The following is a 26,998-nucleotide window of genomic DNA, read 5'->3' on the forward strand; positions in this document are numbered from 1 at the left end:
CTAATCTCCTCTTTTTAGAAAGACATTAGTTGTTTTGGATTTGGGCTTACCCTAAAAACATCATTTTCACCTAATTACTCTTCTTCTTTAAAGGTCCTAACTCCAGATACAGTCATATTCTGAGGTACTGGGCCTTAAGTCTCCAACATTTTTTGGGGGGAACATAATTCAGCCCATAACAAACACAGAACAAATTCTGCTGGACATTTCCTTTCTCTGGGGGTGTTTATTCCAGCTTACTCCTGTGCAGACTTGTCTGCTCCTGGGATGTGTTCATGGTGCCGAGTGATTTCTAACAAAAATAACCCAAAGTGCCTGGGTGGCTCAGTTGGTCAAGCATCCAACTCTTGATTTCAGCACAGGTCCTGATCTCAGGGTTGTGAGATTAAGGCTCCCTGCTCAGTGCGGAAGTCTGCTTAAGACTCTCTCATCACCTCCCCTCCTTTGCCAAACCCACCCCCCAAAAATAAACAAATCTTAAAAAAGAAAAGAAAAGAAATACTCCTCTCCTCAGTCTCAGCATGGCAAAACCCCATGGGCTCATCAAAGCTCAGAAAAAATGCTCCTACTTTTGTGAAGCCTTCTCTGAATCCTGTATTCCACTCTCTTCTTTATTCTCCCCTCACTATGAAGCAAGTATTACATCCCTCCTCTGAACTCCAATAACAGCTGAGTTATCTTCCTTATGAACTCTGTTTGTATGGTCCTTCATGTTCTGCTGTCTCATCAATTAGAAGTAAACATCTGAGGTAAATCTCCATCTGATGCATCGTTGCATTCTCACAGTCTTTGCTCTAACTACTTGTTGAGGGGAAAAAACGAGTGCTAACAAGTGACTGCCAAACTGATCTATATTCACACTGAGAGTCACATATTGAGAAGTTCCCTCAAATCTCTGTCAATAACTAACTTCTTTTAAGAACTTAAGGGCAGGGATCCCTGGGTGGCGCAGCGGTTTAGCACCTGCCTTTGGCCCAGGGCGTGATCCTGGAGTCCCGGGATTGAATCCCACGTCAGGCTCCCTGCATGGAGCCTGCTTCTCCCTCTGCCTGTGTCTCTGCCTCTCTCTCTCTCTTTCTGTGTCTCTCATGAATAAATAAATAAAATCTTACAAACAAACAAAAAAACTTACATTCTTTGTGGAACTTCTGCCAGCTACCGAAGGTGAACACGTTGGGAGCTTGGGTGGGAGAAGCATGAAGTCAACATATGCTTTTCTACAGCAGATGGTTACATTTAGCATGAGACAATGTCATGCCAGAATGATGTGGAATTCTCAAGGATTCACACAAGAGGTCCACAGCAGAAGTGAATTGGGTTAGTATTTGTTTTTGGCAGAGACTTGGTTAATTTCCACATAAAATACTTTAAAGTCTGGAGAAGTAAACACTTTCTGAAAATTTTTTTCCATTTCGTTTTAAATGGAGTTCCTAGGGTTTGACTCTTGTTTTGAATGATGTCTTTGTAACAAACTTCCTGTGTTGACAAGAGCCACACTGCATTTTTGTAAATGTAGCTGAACAGAAATGAGGAACAGCTCCAAATTTCTTACTAGTTTAAGGTCTTTATGAAATTTTTTGAGATTTCAAGTCCCGTAATCTTTATTGTGTGTATATCTCTATAATATAAACTATAAGACAATATAATAACTATAACACACAACTATATCTTAAAATGATACATAATAATATAAATATATAAATGTATGTATATCTCTCTATAATATAGAAACAATATAATGGTAATAATATATAACTCCATCTCCATAACATACCAGCATAATAATATTTCAAATAATGTTTCAACTTTTTAAACTTTTCTAGTGTCTTGACTTATTTTGCTTTAAATTATTTATCAACAGATATCTGAACATTTACTGAATATCTTCAGCCTTATGGTGATACACTTTTCCCTCTATTTTAGTTTCATATTATCAAAATAGAGTGGAAATGGGACAAATTGGCTTTGCATTTCTGCTCTGCCAGAGATCAATCTGCTTCCACATAAAAGTTGTTCAAATGTCATTGACTCAGATTTTAGCAGAACCAGGGACATCCAAATGTCTCTGTTTTGTAAGACAGAGTGATTTGAGCATGACCATATTTTAAAATACAAATAAAAATTTTTAATCACTCTAGTACAACAGTTTTTTGTTATGTTTTTACTTAAAGCTTTTCTATTTCTTGGTGCCTCATATTTTAAGGCAATGGCCTTGTTTTTTTTAAGATTTTATTTATTTATTCATGACAGAGAGAGAGAGAGAGAGAGAGACAGGTAGAGGGAGAAGCAGGCTCCATGCGGGGAGTCAGACATGGGACTCAATCCCGGGTCCCCAGGATCACACCCCCAGGCTGAAGGCGGTGCTAAATCGCTGGGCCACGGGGCTGCCCAACAATGGCCTTCTTAATGCAGCATTAGAAGCGTACAGCAAGTTTTTGAAATGTTAATAACCATAACATAGATAAGAAAGGACAGGGGATCCCTGGGTGGCTCAGCGGTTTAGCGCCTGCCTTTGGCTCAGGGCGCGATCCTGGAGTCCCGGGATCAAGTCCCACATCAGGCTCCCTGCATGGAGCCTGCTTCTCCCTCTGCCTGTGTCTCTGCCTCTTTCTCCCCCTACGTCTATCATGAATAAATAAAATCTTAAAAAAAAAAAAAAAAAAGAAAGGACAATATAAAAAGCTAAACTCGTCTAATTCTTATAGACAAAAAGTTGATCGTAGAAGCCAATAAATCATCTCTCTTCCTTTCCCTTTCTTCCCCTCATCTCCTCGCCGCCCACACACGGAGAAGAACTCATCCCGCCTCATTCACAGTCCAGGGAGATGGAAAAAAACAATTCTCACCCCTATTTCAGTTCCATGACTTCTGGCAGAGTCTGTGCAAAGGTCAAAGCTGCCTGTGATTTTCCACTGTCGCTGGACACAAACGTGGTGAGAAGGTAGGAGTTTTAGTGGCTGAACGTGCCCTACCCACTGCTGTGGGTCAGCTTGTCACGCCCAGGAGCCTGTGAGGAGCAGGGCCTGGAGCAGACCAGCACTAAGTCAATATTTGTTGATGAATGAAGGAGGAGAAAAAATGATAGTTTATATTTGTATTAGTATGAGGTATAGGTAATTGCCTTCTCCTTCACTTCTGAGGAGGAAACAAAGAATTTTTTTCCTTGTTGTTTCTTCATCTTTACTTTCAACACTGCTGAAACTTTCTCCTGAGAGGAAGATTTCAGATTTCTTGATTCCACTCCAGCAATGATGTTCTCTTCTCCCTCGGCACAGTTTTCCTTTCAGGGAAACAAAAAGCTCCTCTTGGTTTGGAGTGTGTGAGGAAGAGGCACATCTCCTGGGACATTCTGATGAAAGGGCACTGGCCTGGGGGAAGCTCATGAAGCAGGGCTGCCTGCCCTGACAGAAGTCTGAGAGCAGAGAATGTTCTGCTGATAGGAGATCTCTCAGCTTTGGGGCACCTGGGTGGCTCGGTCTATTGAGCATCTGCCTTCAGCTCAGGTCATGATCCTGGGGTCCTGGGATCAAGTACCGCATCGAGCTCCCTGCTCAATGGAGAGCCTGCTTCTCCCTCTTCCTCTGTGCTTCCCTCCCCTCCCACCCACCTCCCCCGCCCCCATACTTGTATTCTCTCAGCTTTAGTTTGTAGTGTAAGCTCTTTATGTTGCCTTAATATAATTTTTGGATAGTATTTTCTACAGGTAGAGAATGCCAGGTTGAGAGTTTTTTGCTTGTTTTCCATTTGGCACTTTAAAGATTTTGATCCACAGTCCTCTGACTTCTATAGTTTCCCCTGAGAAATCTTTTATTATTCTTATGTTTATACGTGATGTCTTTTTCTGTCTGGCTGCTTTTAAGATTTTTGTCTTTATCAATGTTCTCCAGCAAATTTATTATGACATGCCTTGGTATTCTTCTATGTCTTCACTTAATATATTCAAACTTTCCTCTGGCTTCTTGAAAATATAGAATACAGTTATAACAGATGCTTTAAGGTCCATGGCTGCTAATTCTATTATCTTTGTCATTTCTGGGTTTTGTTTTTATTAATGTACTTCTCTTTCTGTCCCCCAAGTATGTATTACTTTATTAGATTATAGAGATCTGCTAATTTACATTAATGATTATAAAATGATACTAATGACATTTCAAGTTATATACCTACAATCCACCAACAAAGTACTGATCTACACATAGTTTATCAGATTTCAAAAGCAACTCAAGCATCTTTTCTTGAAATTATGATTACTTTGCTGTTGGAATTACATGGTGTTAAAATTACTAAAATCTATTTTGAATTTTTATTATCTATTCAAATAATATTAAATTAATATTGAATTATTCTTGATGCTTCCATAATACTTGTCCATGAAGTATTTTTTCCAGTTTTATTGAGATATAATTGACATATAACATTGTATTAGTTTTAGGTATACAATATGATTTGACATATGCATATATTGTGAAATGATTCCCCAATAAGTGTAGTTAGCATCCATCACTTTGCATTGTTACAAATTTTTTTTGAGTGATGATAACTTTTAAGATCTACTCTCTGAGCAACCTCTAAAATATATAATGCAGTATTATTAACTATAGTCACCATGCTGTACATTACATCCCCAGGACTTATTTATCTAATGTACTTTTCTCCTGGTTGTTAGTTGTATTTTCCTGCTTTTTGGCATGCCTGCTGATTTTTTATGGGATATTCTCTACAACGAATTTCATACTGTTGGATAATGCATCCATTTAAAGTGTGCTGTGCTTCATTCTGACACACCCTTAGGTTATTATAGATATTTGATCCTTTTGAGGCTTGCTTTGACCTTTTGTTAGGATAGGTCAAGAGCCGCTTTTCGTCTAGGGTTAATTTAGCCCTGCTACTAAGGTGAGAGACTTCTGAGGACTCTCCCCGATGTTCCACATATTACAAAGTCTTTTCATGCAGACTGGTGGGAGGGAGAACTGTTCCAGGCCAGTGTGAGCTCCAAGAACTACCTGACCTCCTGCTTCCCAGGGGCTCTTTCCCTGCATCCCCAGGGCAGCGTTCAGCCCAAGACCCACCCGCAGCTAGCCAGCACAGCTCCTCTCTTCTCCCTGCACTTGCTCCCACAAATTCTAGCCGCCTCTGCCTCTTTGAACTTCAGTCTCTGTCCCTTTAGCTCAATGAGATTGGCAGGTTCTGTTTGGGTTCCCACTGGTTGTACTGCAGTCTGAACACGCTGTCCAGGGCAATCGCAGTTCTCTCATTTCTGTTTCTTTTTCTCCCAGGGATCATAGTTCTCTATGTCTGTGTGCCAGTGCTCTATTTTTAAATAGTCCCCCCCCCCCCCCCCCCATATATTTTGCCTGGTTTTCTAGCTGTTTATGGTGGGAGGACAATTTCCATAACAGTAATCCTTTGTGGGCAGACACAGAAGTCCCTTGTAGTGTAGTTTCACATTTGCTTCTCCAGAGCCACAGACATTGGCCATTTTTATGGGAACTCTTGGCTTGAGATTCCTACACCATGTGGTGCTGCAAATTTGAACCCCACAAGCATGCAGTACGGGCTTGAGGAATCCATTAACTTTGTTTTTCTACCCAGAACCACCCCCAGGCAGATGGCAAGCTTCCGTATAGCTTCTCCCTGTCAGTTGGTGATATTTTTACCATTCCCAATTTTTTTGACTAAGCTACCCTTTGCGTACCCCAGCTTTGTGCAGGATCTGGGTGTACAGCTGCCCATCTTCAACAATCTGAGCCATGTCTCTTGTTCTGATGTGGGTAGTAACTCTGGCCCCAGGCCAGTAGGGCTTTATCTAGGTAGAATGAATACGTTCGCATTACGACATCTGTGCATATTTGATTTTTAGGTACTTGTGATGTTTTAGATAATATATCCTACTAATAGCTCAGCTTTATGATTTTCATTTACAATGTTTAACTGATTGTGATTTAATGTTGAAGACTTACTGAATTTATATACAAAATGAGAACGTTTAAGAGAACTCAAAAGTTTCCATATCTTTATACTTAGTTTCATATGTAATTAAAGTTATTTTAGTATTCAGAAATTTTTTGTTTGTTAAGTCAGATGATAGTAGTACCTAAAATGGAAAGCAAATATATTAATTTATAAATACAATTTAGTGAGTTAAAGGGAATTTAGTTATACTATTAAAGCACCCTTAAATCTTTCCAATGGCTAGATTTTTAAATAGAAAACTAAGATTTGGGGATCCCTGGGTGGCTCAGCAGTTTAGCGCCTGCCTTGGCCTGGGCGTGATCCTGGAGTCCCGGGATCGAGTCCCATATCAGGCTCCCGGTGCATGGAGCCTGCTTCTCCCTCCTCCTGTGTCTCTGCCTCTCTCTCTCTCTATGTCTATCATAAATAAATAAATAAAGAAATCTTTAAAAAAAAAAAAGAAAAGAAAAGAAAAATAAGATTTTAAAGCTAACCCTCAAGGATTTAGGAAGATCTAGATTTTTAAATTTATTACTTTAATAGACAGAATATTAATTTTATAAAACAAAACTGAATAGTCTTTTTTGAGCTCTAGTATGATCCTCTGTGTACCAGTAGCCCACATTTAGCAGGTCACAGATTCATGAATTCTCATGAGTTAGAAAGACTTTCAGCATCATTAAATTGATACATCTATACTTTTGTTCTATTTCCCCCTGTAGAAACAGCAGCTTTTTATGTAAGCCATCAAATCATAATGTAGTTGAGTTAGTTTGGTTGTTAGTGCCTGAAATAATTCTTTTTTTTTTTTAGAAAGAGAGAGAGAGAATTTTAAGCAGGCCTCACACCCAGCACAGAGCCTGATATAACCCTGAGATCATGACCTGAACTAAAATCAAGAGTGAGACACTTAACTGACTGAGCCACCCAGGCACTCCTGAAATAATTCTTATAACCATTTTATTGAGGAGTCTCAGCTTATAGAGCTATGAGTATGAAAGATATTTTTTTTCCCTCACTGCCACTTTATTCTATCAAGTCTCTCTGGACTGGATGGCAGGGATATTAGTAATGCACTTTGATTTTATAAGTTTTCATACAATTTCAGAACTTGGGACACAGTGTTTTAAAATTGTGTTTTCATTGGATTCAAAGCCCTTCTCATTTTCTCTCTGGTCTGGGTTCCAGTGGTGTGGAACCGGGGGCTTGGTTAGCAGATTCTGCTCACACACACACCTCCCTTCTTCCCTTCCCCCAACTCTGGTGACTTTGCTGCTGGTTCTTAAGAGGGGTGCTTTTGGGATTCTAAGGGGGGTCTTGGGGGCCTCTCACCTGCACAGCTCCTTGACATGCAGAGCTGCTCCTGCTTTCCTCCTTTACCCTCTCTTTGGCTCCCCTGCTGGTGTCCACCTTCCTTTAGTCCTCTTGTCCAGAGAGCCCCCTTGCTGAAGAAGGAAAAGCTTTAGACTGCTCAAAGTCAGCTGCCTTGGCAGGGTTCCTTTGACCCTTGAGAAGTGCATCAACTTGCCACACTTATTAGTAAGAGAAGAGCGTCTCTCTGCTGCCTGGTGTTCAATGTCATGGCAACAGCAGGGGCCACTTGGCTGCACAAGGGAATCAGCAACAATCAGATGAGAGGCAATTTCTAGTCTTGAACTTTGCAAAGGAGAGGATGTGTAGGTGGATCTCCAAACTTATGAGGGAGTCTGTCGCCCATCCCTGACCTTTGGTAGGAGGATGGAGAGGGGAAACCTCTTTTCATCATAATTTTCCTCCAGTGGTTTGTGAGTGAGTACAAGTGTGAATGTTTCTGTTTGTGTGTGTGGTGCATGTAAGCAATGGTGGTGGTAGCGGTTGTGGGGTAGAGGCTGGGGAAGAACCAAATTTCCTAAAGCAGAATGCTGCCTGTCAGTAAGCCCTGAAAAGAGGGGCAGTCTTCCAAGCAGACAGTTCTCTGAACTCAGAATCAGGGTTCTTTTTTCCTTAGCTGCATGTCCTTTGTCACCAATTCTGGCAGTAGACTCCCACACCATCTTATTATCCCTAATTGACACATTACATGCAATTACTTTGGGTATCTTAACAATGGAATTGACTTGATTGTACAGTAAGCCACCAGATGTACAGTGACAGAGCAATTTCACACCCCTGAACCTCAATTGACCTTGGGTGACTCATCTGATCATGCTATATAAGTACTGCTTTAACCAAAAGGAATTTAAATTAGAAGATGTGCTATAGAGGTGATGGGAAGGATGCAGCAGAGACCACCCAACTGAGCAGCCAAGCAGGAAGAATGAGAAAAACACTGATGGGAAAGAGGAGAGGTGTGAGGACTGTTTATTAATACTGAGGAGGCTCCAAATCACAAGACCGTCAACAGAAGTGCACGTCATTATCATTAACAACACACAAAACATACCAGGTGGCTTAACAATTTGTCCCCATCTTGACAGGATGCTGAAGTGTGATTGCAACCCATGAGAATTTACTGAGAAAAGTCTAGCCGAGTCCAAACGCTGGTTCACAACACATACATCTGCTCTCTGACCATCATTCAATGTCCCTCTGACTTTATTCTGGTCTTCTCCTTAAAACTGTTTCCTAATATTTGTGCTACAAATGGTATTTTCTTAACACGGAATTTGTAGATAAAGAAAAACTATTAAAATGTTGTTAGTTGATGGTTTTTTATATGAATAAAAGATTTTACAATTTTCCCCTGAGCCAGCACAAAAATAGGGAGTAGAAAGCATGAAGACTTCCTTATACATAAGCTCAAACCATTTGCACACAAATAACATAAGGCAGCTCAGCCCAGCTCCCCTTGCCCTTGCACACCCTCTGGGTGGTCTCTGGTCACTTGGACTTCTTGTTGCCTTTCTGGGACTGCTCAGTGGCCTTTCTTGCCTCCTCCTCTGGGATGAACACACTGATAGTGAAGTCGCTGATCTCTGAGCCGTATTTGTTCTTCACAACCAGCCCATATTTGCCAGAGTCGGCCGTGCTCACCCCATTGATGGTGAAGTAGGCAGTCTTGCCAGCCTCGAACTTGACACTGCAGTGGTCATCTGGGACCAAGGGCTTCTCATTCTTCAACCAGGAAACCTCTGGAGTTGGGTCGCCCCAAACGATGCAGGTGAGATTAAGCGCCTGTAAGACACGTTTTATGACAGAGAAGGAAATATATCAGGTACATTGATCCAACTTCAAGAGTCTGGTGGTTTGGCAGGACCTGAAGGAGGATAAATATAACTCCCTCCTGGAATGACGGGTGGAGTTATGTGGTGTCTGCACCTGCATGAATTACTATTTAACTTCAATCCTGAGTAGGTTTCTGTAGGATCTCAGCTTTCTGGCTTTGGGAAGGCTTCTCATCAGAGCCACACAAAGGAGTTTGTTTCCAGTTCCCATCTGCACTCTTGCTTTTGTAAACACATAGATGCCTTTGCTCTTGTGTGGCATTTGGATTCTGTCTCAGTAGAGAAATCTCATTGCCATAATCACCACCTGCTCACTTTGCATTTAGTCTGCCTCACAGAGCCCGGCAGCAGAACCGTAACAGCTGTTTCAGATAATGGGACTAATTTTCAGGTTCCATCTCCCTCGTTTTATTTCCCCCCAAACCCCACCCAGTCTGTTGCAGTTGCTAAGGTGCCCTACCAAAATGTATTCCTATTTCCTGATATTTTATTATATTACCATCAATGCTGAAACCCTCTTATTTTAAAAGATCAATGCTTAGACCTATAATTTTACTTTACCATACTTCTTGGTTGAAAAATTCATGGATAATTGTAGATTCATGAACAGTCATAAAAAACAATAGACAGACTGTGTGCTCTTACCCAGTTTCCCCCCAATAGTAACATTTTACAAAACCATAGTATAATAACACAACCAGTACACTGACAGTGATGCAATCCCCTGTTCCCACTCAAGATTTCCCCAGTCTGGCTTGCACTCATTGGTATTTGTGTGTGTGCGGTTCTATTCAATTCTATCACTGGTCTAGGTACATGTATACACCCCCTCCGCCAAGATGAAGAACATTTATTGCCCTCACAAGGATCTCTCATGTTGCCCTTTGTACCCACGCCCACTCCCACCCCCTACCCCCAACATCCCAACCTCATTTCTAACTTCTGGGAATCACCAATCCATTTTCCATTTCTAAAATTTTGTAATTTCCGGCGGCGGGCGAACTAGGCCGTGGGACCCAGGCGGAGGCTGGGGTCGCGCCTCCGAGAGTGGACTGTCCCCTCCAGGCACCACCGCCGCCGCCATGCCGGACAGCTGGGACAAGGACATGTACCCCGGGTTCCCGCGCCGCACGCCGGCGCCCTCGCCGCAGACCTCGGTGCCCAACCCCATAACCTATTTGACGAAGGCCTTCAACCTCCTCGTGGACCGGCCGGTGACCCTAGTGAGAGAGTTTATAGATCGGCAGCATGCAAAGAACAGGTATTACTACTACCACCGGGAGTTCTGCCATGTGCCAGACATCACGGGGTGCCAGGAAAAGGATGTCTTGTGCATGTTTGAAGCAGAAATGCAATAGAGAAGAGACTATAAAGTGGATCAAGAAATCATCAACATTATCTAGGAGAGGCTGAAGGCCTGTCAGCAGCGGGAAGGTGAGAGCTACAGGCAGAACTGTGCCAAGGAGCTGGAGCAGTTCACCCAGGGGGCCAAGGCCTGCCGGGACCACTATCACGACCTGGGAGCCCATTATTCTGCCAGGAAGTGCCTGGCTAAACAGAAGCAGTGGATGCTGGCAGAGAGAAAAGCTGCTAAAGAGGCCGCCTAAGGCCGCTCCTTGAGCCTCTTTACGAGATTATCATCAAAATAAAGAATAAGAAATCAGTTTCTGGTAACACCTTTAATCTCCAACCTTGACCTACTGATGACCTTACTGGTTTATCTCCCTTTAAATTCAACTACTGAAGAGAAATAAAGGCACTATTAACAAGCAATAAATAAATAAATAAATAAATAAATAAATAAATAAATAAATAAAATTTTGTAATTTCCAAAGCATTATATAAATAGCATCCTATCGATCCTGGAGTCCCGGGATCGAGTCCCGCTTCGGGCTCCCAGCATGGAGTCTGCTTCTCCCTCCTCCTGTGTCTCTGCCTCTCTCTCTCTCTCTCTCTCTCTCTCTCTCTGTCTATCATAAATAAATAAATAAATAAATCTTTAAAAAAAAATAAAAAAAATAGCCCTATGACATGTAACCTTTTGAAGTTGCCTTTTCTATTTGGCATAATACCTTGCAGATTCATCCAAGTTACTTCAGGGAACAATAGTTTGTCCCTCTTTATGGTTCCTGTGTGTGTGTGTGTGTGTGTGTGTGTGTGTGTGCACACGCGCGCGCGCCTATAAAGGTCATCTGGGCTGCTTCCAGCATGCAACTATTATGAATAAAGCTGCTGTTGAACGTTTGTATATAGGTTTTTATGTGAACATAAATTTTAATTACTTTATGATAAACGCCCAAGAGTACAACTACTGGGTTATATGGTAAATACATGTTTTCTTTTTTGAGAAATTGCCAAACTGTTTTCCTGAGTGGCTGTATAATCTTGCCTTATATTTCTAGCAGCAACATACAAATGATTCTGTTTCTCCACATCCTTATCAGCATCTGTTGTTGTCACTCTTTTAATTTTAGCAATTCTGATAGATGTTATGATATTTCATTGTGGTTTTAACTTGCATTTCTTCTATGGCCAACAATGTTGAATTTACTTCACGTTTGAGATTCCATTTTTGCATTTTTTTCTTACCATAATCCAGAAATTATAAGGGAATATATAATTTACAATATATAGGGGAAAGGCTATTCTCCTAAATAGCCCTCTAAAAGGTCTTATCACTTATTACCTCTTCTTTAAGAGTATTATTTAAAATTTGGAGATTAGGAAATCTGTTTTCCTTCCATGGTTAAGTAGCATCTCTTACTACATTATTCTACAAATACATTTCAGCAAGAAAAATAATCAAGCCATTGTCATCAAATTTATCCAAGTGAACAAATTTATACCAAGTGCCTCTACATATACCTAAAACTTTTGTTTTTCTTTTTTCTCCATTAAGTGAGGAATATGAAAAATGGAGTCTAGAGACAAAAGCAGTCCTGCCAATGGTTGAACTTAAAGTTAGCTGTGGTCTTATATTCCACCTGTGAAGAAATGTAGCTGGATGAAACCTGCCTCTCACTAAAGCCTTTCCACATGCTTTCTTTTAACCCTAGTCTACCTATCATATGTCTTCACTGGGAAAAGGTTTCGTTTTAAACAAGTACGCCTCTACTATGGCTGGCTTACTGAATTTGTTTTAATGAAACAGAGGGATGAAGAAAGTGAATCCAGGTTAGAAATTATGTTCATTGCTTTTCAGAGAGATTATTGTGGAGCCAAGAAATACAAGTTTAAAGTTAAACGGAAAGAAATCAGAGGTGCCTGGGTGGCTCGGTGGTTGAACATCTGCCTTTGGCTCAGGTGGTGATCCTGGGGTCCTGGGATGGAGTCTCACATTGGGCTCCCTGCTCAGTGGGGAGTCCTTCTGCCTCCTCCCCCTCTGTGCTCTCTCTCTCTCTCAATTTTATTTATAATAAATAAATAAAATCTTGAAAAAAAAAAGAAATCAGTTTTCAACTGAAACAGAGCCTATAGAAATTCATGGAGCAGGATTTTTTCCTTCATAGGGAAAGAGGTCACATCTTTCTTCAACCACATTTGTCATATAGTTGTGATTGAATATGTTTTGCTTCTTATAATATGGAAGGGTATCTCTAGAAAGAGACTAAGTGGTCAACATGTGCCCCCATAGGTGAGCTTGAATCCTGATGCTTAGCCTACAAACACTGAGATGACTGGAAAAAGGATTTTATTTTGAATCTTGTATTTGGCTATTTTGAAGTCAAGCCTAAGCAGCAATGGCTTAAGATGAAGATTGTGGGAGTTCTCTTAGACAGAACAAAGTCTGGGCACCAAAACCCATTGCTGGTGTGGAAGAAGCAGGGACAGGGGTGCTCCATGCTTACCTTGCCTTCCTGGATGGTGACCACATCTGGGAGACCACCCACCACTCGGGCACGATCTGCAAGAATAGGTGTTTCTGGTTAATCACTGAAATGAGGAGTACCAGTAATCACACTCACAAAGAAGCCCCCCAGGGAACAACTTTCCAATTTAGTTTCCTTTTCCTTACAATTATTTTATACCTGTTTTTAATATGCAAAGTTAGAAAAGAATTCAGTAATTTTGGATCCTTCCCCGTACAGATAATTTGTGGGCATGGGTGCCTCTACCTATACCTAAATTATCAGCTTGAGATGGCTTTGTGGTATTAAGACTTGCTCTGTAATTTTCATGGCTATTTTCAGCTGTGGCCCTTCTGTAGCTCAGTGGGGCTTTGTTCAAGGAGGCAGAACAGATCTCTATGGACAGCCTCCAAGTCTGCTTGGCCTCTCTTATAGGCTTCCCTATGATTAAAAAAAAATTTGCATAATTGGAGGCTGTACACCATGATATCTGGAGACTTGTGAAGATGTGGGCTTCCTTTGAGGCCTTTCCTAGAGAGCTTCCCTTTTTTTGTCTCCTGGTAGTTCTTGGCGTATAGGGTTATGGAGGGCTACTATATCTTTGGCCATGAGTACAGAGGCCCCCAGCTGAAGGGATAAGGTATGGGGGGAAGGGTGCTGAAATCCAGAGCTTATCTCTTGCTCCTCTGCCCCCACCAAGCCCCATGCTCTGGAAGTGACTGACTCAGCCCCAGGGAATGACGACTTTCTGTAATCTGCTCAAAGGGACATTTGTCTGACACTGATGCAGTGGCCATCACCCTCTCACCTTTAGGCCTACTTCAATTAATGTGTGACTCTAGATCCCTATTTCTACAACTCCCTTCTCCACTAAGTTAGACTAAAGCTTTGAACAAGCTTGAATCTTGACTGCTTTCTCCTGCTAATTCCATTGTACCTTGCACCATTTGGAAGCTCAATTCATCATCTGGATGTGTGACATCAGGCAAATCACCTCACTGTGTGGACCCCAGACTCCTGATCCCCATGGGGGGAGGGTTGCATTACATCTGTGGACATGAAGTTACCCAGCTCTGCTCCATAGCATCCATGGGATTCCTCTGGGGACCCTGGGAGGAGGGCCCAGGGCTGAAGAGGGGCACTGAATCAGGGAGCCCATTCCACCTTCAATTAAGCTAACATGGCTTTTACCTATTTTATATTTTGGATCTGCTTGAAAGACATTTTTTGAATTAAGCATCTCTTGGCTTACAAAAGGTTAAACACATGGGGCAAAAACAGCACTAAAGTCTCTTCCAAGCTTTAAACTGCTTTGATGCAGACATTTCAGAAACAATTCATGAATTGGAGGGAGGGTCAGGGCTCCTTGTCCACCAGAGTTGGAGAATGGGGAGTGGCCATCACTATGGACACTGGCTTAGCTTGTGCATACAGGAGCGGGAGGGGCACACTTGGTACCAACAAGAAGCGCTCCCCTCTCTTGCTGCGCTCTCCCCACATGCCCTGGTGCTGGCATCTGCCCCATTGGCCAATAGCAGCTGCCTCACAGCTCACAAACCCAGCACAAGAGTGGGGAGAGGCTAAGAGTAGGAAGGAGAGAAGAAAGCAGTGCGAGTCAAAGATGAAAAGTTCCAGGTGACCAGGAGCTACTGAAGGCTGGCAGATGACTTCACCTCTCATTCCCCATCCTGGTTCCCTTCCACTCCAGCTCTGGACTGACGCTATAGTTTTAACCCTCAACAATTCTCCAATTCTGCCTCACAGGCTCAGAGAGAACCTGAATGATTATGATAATTAGTTCATAACTCTCAGAATCTTAAGAGACTGAGTTCTAGAAATCTCCATGTATGAGGCAAACAGTTGACAGAAGTTAGTAGTGTACACATTTCTGGGTACACAGACTTGACAGTTTGGTGTTTGCTCATTCAGACTGTGAAGTATTCAAGAAGGCCTTATTTGGAATCTTTTATCCTACAGGGGCTCTTAGGAAAATGCAGAAGTGTCTGTTGGGCAACTGGTTAGAGTGATTTACCTGATGTCAAGTTTATGATGTTTCTTATTTCTTCTTTAATATATAGATATTCTTTACTGATAGATTGTGCCTGCCCCAAGTGATTAAAAACTTATTGTGTAACTTGTGCCCAGAGATTTCTCAGGACTCCCAGTGGTTGGCTCAAGTGACATTCTTAGAATGTAACCTGAGACCTTTTTTTCACAGACATTCTTACTCCAGAGAGTAAAAGAAAACATATGTAGAACACCTAAGATTCAAAAAAAAAAAAAAAAAAGAATGAAAGAAAAGGGGAAAAAAACTTCCACCCCCTGCAGTCACAATAAAAAAAAAAATAAATAAAAGTTATGTTTTGAGACTGTTCCAGGAATACATGGGAAGGGGGTTTACTTACTTTTCTCAGCAATGGCAGCTTGTCTGTGGTTGAGAGAAACGAACAAACACGCAAACAAAGAAGAATTTTGTTTTAGTGTGACTTCAAAGTAGTGAACCTTGACTGCATTGCATTGCCTCAGAGATATTGGGCTGCTCAAAAAGCAGTGGGAAGTGCTGTTTTTAGGCATTTGCTAAAATGCAAGACCCTCTCTGTTAGGTGGGGGAGCAGCACACAACGTTCCAGAGAAATCGGTGCACACAAATGGCAAGCGACTTACTTTAATCTCTGGAATTCAGCAAAGGCTTCATCGTATGCTAGAAGAGAGAGAGAGAGAAAAAAAAAAAAGAAGTTAGAATGTTCTCACGCAGAATTGATGACATACAGGAGTGGATTAAAAATTCATAGCCTGAGGTCAGTGTGGTATGGACATAACTAAACTGACTTCGAATAAGACTGCCTGCCCATTTACTCTGCAACCTGACGGATTTAATAAGAGAAGCCAACACTTTCTGGGTAGAAAAGGTGAAGTAGTGGATTTTAGAAGCTCCCAATTCAGTGAGAGACCTTCCTTTCAAACAGAAAGGCAAAGATTAGCTGTGCCAAAAATAAAGTGGTAATAAAAGTGATTGTGTGATAAGCATCCTGAACATCAAAAAGGCTTTTCTCTTATTAAATGATCCCAAACGGCACCACAGCCTCCTAGCTGAACAGTAAATGTCTCCCTGCTGCGAAGTCTGGTCTATCTGTGTTAAAGGGCAAGGAGCTACTACGCTCATAGCCTGTTGCCAGTGTCTGCCTGAAGCAATGTTTATAAGGTGGGCAGAAGCCCAGATAAAAGACAGGGAGACAAGGACAGGAGAGCTACAGAGTTCTAAAATCTTTATTCCTCCCTGAACCTGTAAGAACAAGCCACTTTGAATGCTTCAGGCTAAAAGGCAGCTTTATCTTGAAATCTCTCTTAGCTCCTCTTTAAGCTTCTATGTGGTCTGGGAATCATAATTATTTTATGTCTAGAAAGTATTTACATAACACTAGGCCAATCCCCCTCCTTTTACAGATGGGAAAAATAAGCATAAAAAGTTGGCCTTCAAGTCTCTGGAGGTAGACCAGTCAGGCTTAGCCAGGCTAAGCATTCAATACTCTTCCTTTTGCCCACACTACACTGAGAAGAGTTGGGCACTGCTGACCCAATCTGCTTGGGTGGGCCAGCGAGTCAAAGAAAATTTTTTTTTTAAGGTTTAAATCTATCCACCCTCTTCCTGTTTCTGGTTTTCAGTTGTGTTTCAAAATGTCAGATGGACTGCAGAAGAAATCCCCTGTTAGTGCAGCGTATGACTCAGGCACAGTGGGGCCTGAGGCAGCCACTCCCATCTTTCTAGTCCTCATGAGTGGGAGGCTGGGTTGCCTGGGGTGCGTGGTGGGGGTGGGGTGGGGGTGCGGGTGTGAGGGGAGCTCAGCCCAAAATAGCTCAAGGCAGGACTGCTGAAAGGCTGTGCTCTTAATTGTGAGTCTACTCTCTGAGGATTAAAAACACTAAGAGTTCTGGAATATTCCGATCACATTTTAGTATATGAAGAAGTGGAAGAAAAAGTCAGCCCGTGATATTCTTGAGGAATGTTAGGCAGAAACTGGTCAGGAACAGTGGAAGTAACACCCCGAGGCATAGTCCCAAGGCCTTGAGAGGGAATGATAGAGACAGGAGCTGGAGGCAGGGACCGTGATAAATAAGCTACACATTAAAAGCCTTAGGGCACAACATCCTGATCTTGTAGTTTCCCAGACCTGGGGGCTGACAGAGCAAGAATCACAGTTGTACATGCTCCCTCTCCTCTTCCACCTGTCTTAACTGTTTAACCTGTGGTGGTTGATGGCTGCATATTACCTCTCATCTGTATGTATGTGCGTCTCTCATTACTTCCTGCTCCTCTTCCCTTCTATCTCCAGATGCTCCCATTCTCTCAGCAAATGACCAAGAAATCTGAGGCCACGAGGACCCAATTTTTCCAACTTTCTTCTCTTTTCCTCAATATTGATTTTTGCTTATTGCTATATATTCACCCCCAATCCCCCCACTGACCCTCCACCCCCAGGTTTCTGAAGAAAAAGGATCCCCGCTCCTTTCCAAAGTCAATGCCTTCACCCCTGCCCTCATTCTTCACCCCTGCTCATTCTTCAGAGCACAGATATATCAGTTATTCCCCTTCACTCACATCTTCGATCCTTCCAGCCCAATTGATTTCTTAAGCTCTATTAAATATGCTCAAATTTCAATCACCATAACAGTTCTTTTTCAGTACTTGTTCTTACTCGTGACTAAATCCTGCCCTTCTTTGTGAGCATCTTCAAGTTTATTGTCTCTATACTTTGCCCCAATACTCCAAGACCCACTGAATTCTTGCTTCTACCACCATGCTGAATTTAAACTGCTTTATTAAACTTTCCAATCATCTTCCAATAGTCAGATGTAATGGCCTCTTATCACCCTTCATTCTTTTTTAAAAGCCTCCTCCTCCACAGGAAGTTCTAATCTGTGAAATATTCATTTACCTTGTCCAGAAAGATCCACCATCTTCTGGTGTCCAGTTTTGCCATCAAAGAGTTCCATTATATATTTCCCTTTGTCATTCGGAGTGGGCTCATTGATTTGCAGCCAGATCTGCTCCCCGGTGACCCCACTCTTAACTCTGTCTGTGTACTTAATAGGAGTCCCACTGTTCATAGCAAAGAAAACATTGTTATCATTTGCTTTCATCCAGAGCTGATTTTTACTCTGTCTCTCTTTGAAGGTCTGGCCATAGAGTTTTATAGGGTTTCAAACAACATGTTCAGCTTCAGAAAAAGTATGGGTCCTGAATCACAGAACTTGGATTCCAAGGCCCTGGGTGGGGGTGGGGGGTCGGACAGTCTGTACATTGAACTCTCAACAGCAGTCTGGAGCCTAGCAGATTGTAACACTAATACTTCTCAGTGGTATTAATTATCTTTGTCTTTGCTTAGGTTGATTTGTAGGACTAAGAGAATCTTTAAAGTGAAAAGGCCAAACTACATATTATATTACTGCATACTTTGTGCAGATGGTCTATGGCTATAAATCAGATTTTACAAACTAATTAAAAACAGATTTAAGGAGGTTCATCTGTGGCTGACATCTACTGACATACGTGCTTACAAAGCTATTTAGAGCATATGTAAATATGTACTTGCTAGTAAGGCCAAGAGTAAGTGAAAAGCTGAGTCTCTGCCAAAATGAAAGAGGCACCTTCTCTGTTTCTGGACATGAGTTTCTCCAAAGTCTACAGTAGGTCATGAGCAGACACAGACATTGCATTCTTTACAAGAGAATTAAAGCAACTGGAACCCTTGACTTTGTGATCTGATGGTCTAGAAATGTTAGTTATAAATGAAGTAAGAGAAGGATAGAGGTAGGCCTACTCTCAATGAAGCTAAAAGAAACTTTATGAAGAGTTTGTAAACATGAGGAAAAAAGAGAAACAGTATACAAAACTACTTAAATATAGTAACAATTATGCATAGAGAAAACACTGGAAGTATACACTACGGCTAGGAAAACTATGTATGATATTATAAGATCTTTCTAATATGTAATATGATATTATATTTTCTAAAACAAGCATGTATTACGTTTGCAGTTGTAATAAACTAAATGAACCAAAAACTGAAAAGCAAAAATCTCCACTAAAAAAGAAACATTCAGCATTTTTTTAATATACTACATTCTTTAAAAGATATTCACAAACTGCCCTAAGAGGGGTGCCTGGGTTAAGTGTCTGAGTTCCGCTCCAGTCATGATCCTGGGGTCCTGGGATCAAGCCTTGAGTTGGCTTCCCTACTCAGCTGGGAATCTGCTTCTCTCTCTGCCCCTGCCCCTTCCCCGTGCTCGTGCTCTATCTCTTTCTCAAATTAATAAAATCTTAAAAAAAATAAAATAAAACAAAATAAACTGCCATAACATGTAGGGTAAAGGAACCCATCTGTACCCTCAGACTCCAGTCTGAGCAATATTGTCTTAAAGAGTTAGAAAGATGGACAGTCCTTGGTTTTGTTATAATAAATCTGTTTGACTTCTCTAATCTCTGACTAGCATGCATAATAATACCTACATTTGTAAAGCCCTTCATGGTTTACAAAGTGCCATAAATTTTTATTCTCTCATTGGCTCCATCAGTATTATGAGATAGAACAGGTATTATTGCTCCTATTTCATATGGGAGAAATCTGAGATTTCAGAAAATTAAATGACTTGCCTCAGATTCAAGGGAAGATAGGAACAAAGCCAAGACTAAAATCCATTTCAAGTTTTTTTCCTGTTACGCCACATACTTACGTAAAGACAGTGAAGACAATCAGTCCTTGATTGTTGAATGTCTCATAGGCACACAGGTACACAAAATAGTCATTCAGCTGACTAGACCAAATAGTGTAAGAGGTTTATGTCTTGCTAGTCTAATAGCAGCTTCCTCTTAAAACTGAATGTTCTAATTTTTTTGAACAAGTAATTCTTTTAAAGATGATATAAAACTTTTTGATGATTCAGTTAATTTATCTTCTTTTATTCTTCAGACTGATATATTAGAATGTTCTAGATGTCACAGAGGAATTTCCTAGAATTTGATCTATTTTAACTTATAATTACTTTCCTAACTGTATTCTGAAAGAAATAGAACAAAGGACTGAAACCCTAAGCATTCAAATTGGGATTTCTCTTGTTCTCTCCCTCCTCCCTCTGTTTTGCTTTTTTTTTTTTTTTTAAAGAACTCAGGAAATAAATAAGAATAAAAACACTGTTCTATATCACACTAAAGTCATTTTAAAGAAAACACAAATGACCATTTTGTGGGACCCAGTTCTGGTTAAATGTTCAATCTAGACTTTTAAAGCAACTTGAAAACAGAGTAGTGCCATGATAAGGGGAGCTCTGGAGCCAGGCTGCCTGGGCTCAGACCTCCATCTCTCACTTAGCTGTGTGACCTTGGGCAAGTCACTTCTCTGAGCCAGAGCTTCCTCATCACTAAAGTGAGAATTACCTGCCTTCTAGAGTTGCAAATGTTAACTGAATTCATACATGTGAAGGGCTTGGAGCAATGGCCAGCATATTGTAGACACCTACTGTTAAGAAGACACAAATAACCACTGTTGTGAGCCTCTTCCCAGGGCTGCCACAGTGACATACTGCTCAGTGGGGCTCCTAAGGACTTAGGGAATGAATGTCCTGTGTCTCCAAAGAGAGACTGAAGTGGCTGTACCCCATCAGATTTCTATGCCAGGCTGCTCTTCTGTTTCAGCTCAGGAAATTTCAAGGAAGGGCAGAGGTTAAGGACACTGCCAAAGGTATAACAGAGGAACTGGTTTGACTTAGAAACCTACTTCAGCTCCTAGAATCCCAGAGGTGAATTTGAGTTCACCTATAACTCCACAAAAGAGCCTGGGAACAGCACAGATCTGCAGGCTCAGTCTAGTTCAAATATATATTACCAAAGTAATCTTGAATCCTCAATGCCCTCCAAAGGTGGATAAGAGACATGCTAATGCCCAATTACGCCATCTGCTCTTAATGATAACAATAACAAACTCAGACACTCCACTGGATTAGGTTTCTTTGGCAAATGGCTATTAATTCATATTAGTCGTATATAAAGAAAGGGAGGACAAGACTATGGTTCTGGTGCCTGGCAAAGCAGAGAGCCCAAGATCAATCTTCTGGAGGTGGAAGTTCCATTATAGAGAGGTATGTGGATTATGATAGTTCACAGATCACAAAGATGACATAAGCCATCACTGGCCTCAGCACATACATGTTGAGGGAAAGTGCTAACCTCAAGCTAAGGGAATGGTGGAGGTGCATCTGTCCTACACTTGTCAACATCGGACCTGGGAAGTAAGAAGGCTCCTTACCTGAGAGGAAGAACAGGGGATTGTTTTTGCTCCCTCCCTGCCCACATCCGCCACCCCCAAAACATGCACACAGGGAAGAAAGAATTTCTACATGGCAGTTAAGTTCCCATTTACTTACTTGTGGGACCAGTTAACTTTTAGATCATCCACGTAGTAAGTAACAAAAGAGTACAGTCGGATGCCCTCGGCTGTGCTCTGGATTTTCAGGTCTGTAGCAGACAAAGCTGAAAGAGGAAACCAGCATAGTTCATACAGCTGTAAGACTATAGTGAATAGTGAAGCATTGTCGTGGGGAGACCATTTTAACTTACCTATTGTTTTACATACTTCGGTCATCAGTTCTTTAAAGGCTGTTGATAGAGATTCATAGACAGAGCTTTAGCATAAAACTGTTCAACTTAAGGTCAGGTCTCAAATTGTTAGTAGCACATGCTCTCAACATTATCTTGCCTGGGGAAGGGTATTGGCCACAGGTGAATTTGCTGGACAACTAATTAATAAGTGCTCTTTGAGGGAATACCTCAATTTGTATCAACTTTTTTTTTTTTTTTAAAGATTTTATTTATTTATTCATGATAGTCACAGAGAGAGAGAGAGAGAGAGGCAGAGACACAGGCAGAGGGAGAAGCAGGCTCCATGCACCGGGAGCCCGACGTGGGACTCGATCCTGGGTCTCCAGGATCGCGCCCTAGGCCAAAGGCAGGCGCCAAACCGCTGCGCCACCCAGGGATCCCAATTTGTATCAACTTTTAAAAGATCCCTGCTCTTATTTTTATTTTTCCCTCTTTAATTTGTTGTAACTATCACCATATTTACATTCTAGAGAAAGCCATAGTGAGATTTCCAGGAAAGTTCTTGGCTTTAGGATCCTCTTCTTAAGTCCCAAGAAATCTTAGTTTACATAAGCAGAAGTATTCTTATCTGTGCCATCAGCTCATAATGAATCAACCGTCCAGGTTCCCTGATAATTCTCAGCCTGATAATGCTTTTTGCCAGTAAGCACATTTAGTCTTGCCTCCACCAGGAACAGGAAGGTAGAATCAAAGTTAGACTGTTTGCTAATAATATTGTTAAAGATTTTGTTCAAGAACACAGTTCGAAGTTTGGTGGTCACACGTAGGTCTTTGTTATCATGATATATTTGTGCTTAGAAGCCTCTGAAAAATGGAAATTGCTTTCTTGCTCTGCTAATAACTGAGAGGTTTCATGTTTCATATATAAATCTTTTTTGCCACCTGTTAAGAGCAGACTATTTGGTGACATGCTTTTCGTGGTAGTTTAAAAAAAAAATAATTCTTTTTTTTTTTTTTTTTAAGTAATCTTTACACCCAATATGGAGTTCAAAATCACAACCTTGAGATCAAGAGTCCCATGCTCCTCCCACTGAGCCAGCCAGATACTCCTCACAGTAGTTTTTGATTCTGGAACATTTTTTATAGGGTTGAAACAAAAATGATGATTTATAATGAAAGCAGAACCCTTGAGGACTATGGACTATAAATTCTCTGAAGATCAAAATTACACTTTGGATTTCCAGGAAGACTAAAAGTGAAGTATTTTTGAACAAAACAGTAGTTTTCTCTGCTGGAATTTCAATTAAAACAAAATCTGCGGACAAAAACCCTGCACGACATTAGTTGTCCCTAAGCCTCACTTAACAGTCTGGTAAAGAACACACAGAATGCATCCCAGCAGCTGGTAGACTGACCTTCATCCACAAGCTTCAGTCTGCTCTTATCTTTTCCTCTGTCGTCTTTCAGAATAACTTCATAAATCCCAGCATCTTTCTTGGAAAACTAAGGGAGAATGGAAATACCACATTGCAGCTTATAGCAGCCTCAGAGTATGTATGGTGTTGGCATTTTTAAGGTCCTATGGTTTACAGAGCCACTGTCAGATCACACATTAAACAAACATCTGGCCAAGTGAGTGATGAGAAGTTCACAGATGAACCTGTCCATCATCATTTCACCCGCTGGCAGTCCTGATTTTTAACCCTCTAAGGTTGTGATTGATTCGAGACTTAAAGTCCTTATCCTTTACTCTGCCTTCATATTAAAATCTAATGATCACATATATTTGAAGGCTATGTTCTTTTAAATAAAAAGTAGATAAAAACCTGTACTTAATTGAATACTATGTCTGATTGCCTTTGTGCTTTTAGGGAACAAGTTATCATGAGGCTGAAGAGCAAACCGAGAAGAATCTACTTAATTGCCCTGCCACTCACTCATCTATGAAGAGAGGTAGTAGAGAGGCCAAAGTTGTGTTGTCTACCCAATACTGGTTGGATAGATGACAAATCTATGCATATCACAAGGTGAGAGAAGCTTTTGTGTTCCCATGGCTTGTTTTTTGGGTTATGTCAGGGCAGGGATCTTTGGAGCAGCTAGAAGCAAGGTATTAAAAATGCCTGGGGACAAGGAATACAGAATCCAATCTCTTTTTTAGAAGAATGTAGGGAATAGAACTAATATATTACATTTCATATTTATAGCTACTTACCTCTGTTATAAGCAGGGTACATATACCATCCTTGAAGTCATGCTTTTCATCTACTGATATCTCTCTCTCATCTTTGTACCACACAATATGGGTCTCCTTCTTAATATTTGCCACCTAGAAGAAAAACTATAATTATACTTCTTGAAGTAAGGGAATGCAACTCTTACAAAACTAAATAGTTCTTAATGTAGCATTGGATAGAAGAAAAATCACTAAACTTAGAAGGCATAGGTTTCTAAAAGGATCAATTGAAAGCTATTTTAATCAATAGAGAGTTTAAAATAAAATAGATACAAATTAATAAACCTAAATCAATAGCATCTCTATTTCCAGCAGTAAAAATTGATTTTAAAATTGTCTGGTGGTCCCTGATGAACATGGATGCAAAAATTCTCACCAAGATACTACCCAATAGGATCAAACAGTACATTAAGAGGATTATTCACCAAGACCAAGTGGGATTTATTTCCGGGTTGCAAGGGTGGTTTAACACTCGTAAAACAATCAACGTGATAGATCACACCAATAACAGAAAAAACAAGAACCATATAATCCTCTCAATAGATGTGGAGAAAGCATTTGACAAAATACAGCATCCATTCCTGATTAAAACTCTTCAAAATGTAGGGATAGAGGGAACATTCCTCAATATCTTAAAAGCCATTTATGAAAATTGCACAGAGAATATCATTCTAAATGAGGAAAAACTGAGAGCCTTTCCTCTAAGATCAGGAACACAACAGGGATGTCCACTTTCACCACTATTATTACTAGAAGTCATAGCCTCAGCAATCAGACAACAAAATGAAATGAAAGGCATTCAAATTGGCAAAGAAGAAGTCAAATTCTCCCTCTTTATGGATGACACGATACTGTATATAGAAAACCAAAAGACTCCACTAGAACTCATACAGCAATTCAGCAATGTGGCAGGATACAAAATCAATGCACAGAAATCGGTGGCATTTCTATAACTAATGAGACTAAAGAAAGAGAAATTAAGGAATGAATCCCATTTACAATTGCACCCAAAAGCATAAGATACCTAGGAATAAACCTAACCAAAGAGGTAAAGGATCTATACCCTAAAAACTACAGAACGCTTCTGAAAGAAATTGAGGAAGACACAAAGAGATGGAAAAATATTCCATGCTCATGGATTGGAAGAATAAATATTGTAAAATGTCTATGCTACTCAGGGCAATTTATGCATTCAATGCAATCCCTATCAAAATACCATGGACTTTCTTCAGAGAGTTAGAACAAATAATCTTAAGATTTGGATGGAATCCGAAAAGACCCTGAATAGCCAGAGGAATATTGAAAAATAAAACCAATGCCAGGGGCATCACAATGGTGTATTTCAAGCTGTATTACAAAGCTGTGATAATCAAGACAGTATTGCACTAGCACAAAAACAGATACATAGATCAATGGAACAGATTAGAGAACCCAGAAATGGGCCCTCAACTCTATGGTCAACTAATATTTGACTAAGCAGGAAAGACTATATACTGGAAAAGGGACAGTCTCTTCAATAAATGGTGCTGGAAAAATGGACAGCCATGTGCAAAAGAATGAAAGTAGACCATTCTCTTATACCATACACAAAGATAAACTCAAAATGGTTGAAAAGTCTAAATGTGAGAAAAGAATACATCAAAATCCTAGAGGAGAACATAGGCAAGAACCTTTTTGAACTTGGCCACAGTAACTTCTTGCAAGATACCACTATGAAGGCAAGGGAAATAAAAACAAAAATGAACTATTGGGACTTAATCAGGATAAAAATCTTCTGCACAGCAAAAGAAACAGTCAACAAAACTAAAAGACAACCTACAGAATGGGAGAAGATATTTGCAAATGACATATCAGATAAAGGGCTAACTTATATCCAAGATCTATAGAGAACTTATCAAACTCAACACCCAAGAAACAAAAAATCCAATCATGAAATGGGCAGAAGACATGAACAGAAATTTCTCCAAAAAGGACATCATGGCCAACAAGCATATGAGAAAATGTTCCGCATCACTTGCCATCAGGGAAATACAAATCAAAATCACAGGGGATCCCTGGGTGGCGCAGCAGTTTGGCGCCTGCCTTTGGCCCAGGGCGCGATCCTGGAGACCCGGGATCGAATCCCACGTCGGGCTCCCAGTGCATGGAGCCTGCTTCTCCCTCTGCCCGTGTCTCTGCCTCTCTCTCTCTCTGTGACTATCATAAATAAATTTTAAAAAAATTTAAAAAAAATCACAATGAGATACCACCTCACACCAGTGAGAATGATGAAAATTAACAAGACAGGAAACAACAGTGTTGGAGAGGATATAAATTGCTAAATGTACCTAAATTGCTATAATAATGAAACAAAGAGCTATGGGAAAAAGAGGAAGGTTCATTCTACCTGGGCAGAGAAGTGAAAGGCCTTACAGAAAAGATGACTAAGCTGGGCCTAGAGAAACCTAGAGAAAGAATTTTGTTGGAGAAGTTGAAAGAAAGTGGTACTGGAACAGCATAAATACATAATGTATGAAAATTCAGAACCTAATTTTAGATTCAGAATCTGGCCAAGGGGCTGATTCTCCTGAGGAAAGCCATCAGAACAGAAAACTGGAGCTTACGTCCCAGAGGGCTGATGCACCAGGTAGTACAGAAAGAAGGAGGATAGCTATGTGGGCCTCTGGGAAAGGGTGGTTTATGGGATGGGAGGTGTGGAAGAGAAAGTGATTCAGGGACAAGATGGCAGTGGACAGCCAGATGAAAGAGGGGGTTTGGGCTCCTGCCTGAGAAATTGTTGTTCAGGAAGCTTTGCCATTTACTAAGAGACTAAAGCCTAGAATCTCTGACACATTTCTGGTAGATTGTTATTTCTTTAAATTTTATCAGACCTAGAAGAGACTGGGGCACTTAGGTTCTTGCTTTTATAATGTCAAATGCCCAATCCATGCTTCTACTTTGGAGTCACTGTCGGCTGTCATGACCTTCACACGCCAACCTCATCCATCAATTCCCGATCCAAAACATTTTGGTGACTCACTCAGCTGAACGCACCATGAACTAACGTTTGACAAAATGATTTAGAATGTGATATGAACTTTTTTTCCCTGAATTTTTCCCCAAGGCCTTATGAGAGAATTGGTTGTGAGCTGCAAACTCTTTACCAAACCTCTCCCCTCTTGGCAGTACA

General features: G+C 40.9%; 1 protein-coding gene and 1 pseudogene across 4 annotated transcripts in view; one reads left to right on the forward strand and one right to left on the reverse strand.

Moving 5' to 3' along the window:
- Nucleotides 1–8,266: 8,266 nt before the first annotated feature.
- MYOM1 (myomesin 1) overlaps nt 8,267–26,998 on the reverse strand; it is a 135,153-nt gene continuing 116,421 nt past the window's right edge. For all 4 annotated transcript variants that reach the window (XM_038543722.1, XM_038543723.1, XM_038543724.1 and 1 more), the window contains 9 exons: nt 23,809–23,922; nt 23,012–23,099; nt 21,615–21,653; nt 21,422–21,527; nt 17,938–18,101; nt 15,668–15,704; nt 15,409–15,431; nt 13,004–13,059; nt 8,267–9,105 (listed from right to left, as the gene is read on the reverse strand). In XM_038543722.1, the coding sequence (XP_038399650.1) occupies nt 8,812–9,105; nt 13,004–13,059; nt 15,409–15,431; nt 15,668–15,704; nt 17,938–18,101; nt 21,422–21,527; nt 21,615–21,653; nt 23,012–23,099; nt 23,809–23,922 (921 nt within the window). In that variant the 3' untranslated portion in view covers nt 8,267–8,811. The remainder of the gene's footprint in view (nt 9,106–13,003; nt 13,060–15,408; nt 15,432–15,667; nt 15,705–17,937; nt 18,102–21,421; nt 21,528–21,614; nt 21,654–23,011; nt 23,100–23,808; nt 23,923–26,998) is intronic.
- On the forward strand, nt 10,238–10,916 carry LOC100683728 (annotated as a pseudogene).

Source organism: Canis lupus, chromosome 7 (assembly GCF_011100685.1).
Source record: "Canis lupus familiaris isolate Mischka breed German Shepherd chromosome 7, alternate assembly UU_Cfam_GSD_1.0, whole genome shotgun sequence".
NCBI classification, from domain to species: domain Eukaryota; kingdom Metazoa; phylum Chordata; class Mammalia; order Carnivora; family Canidae; genus Canis; species Canis lupus.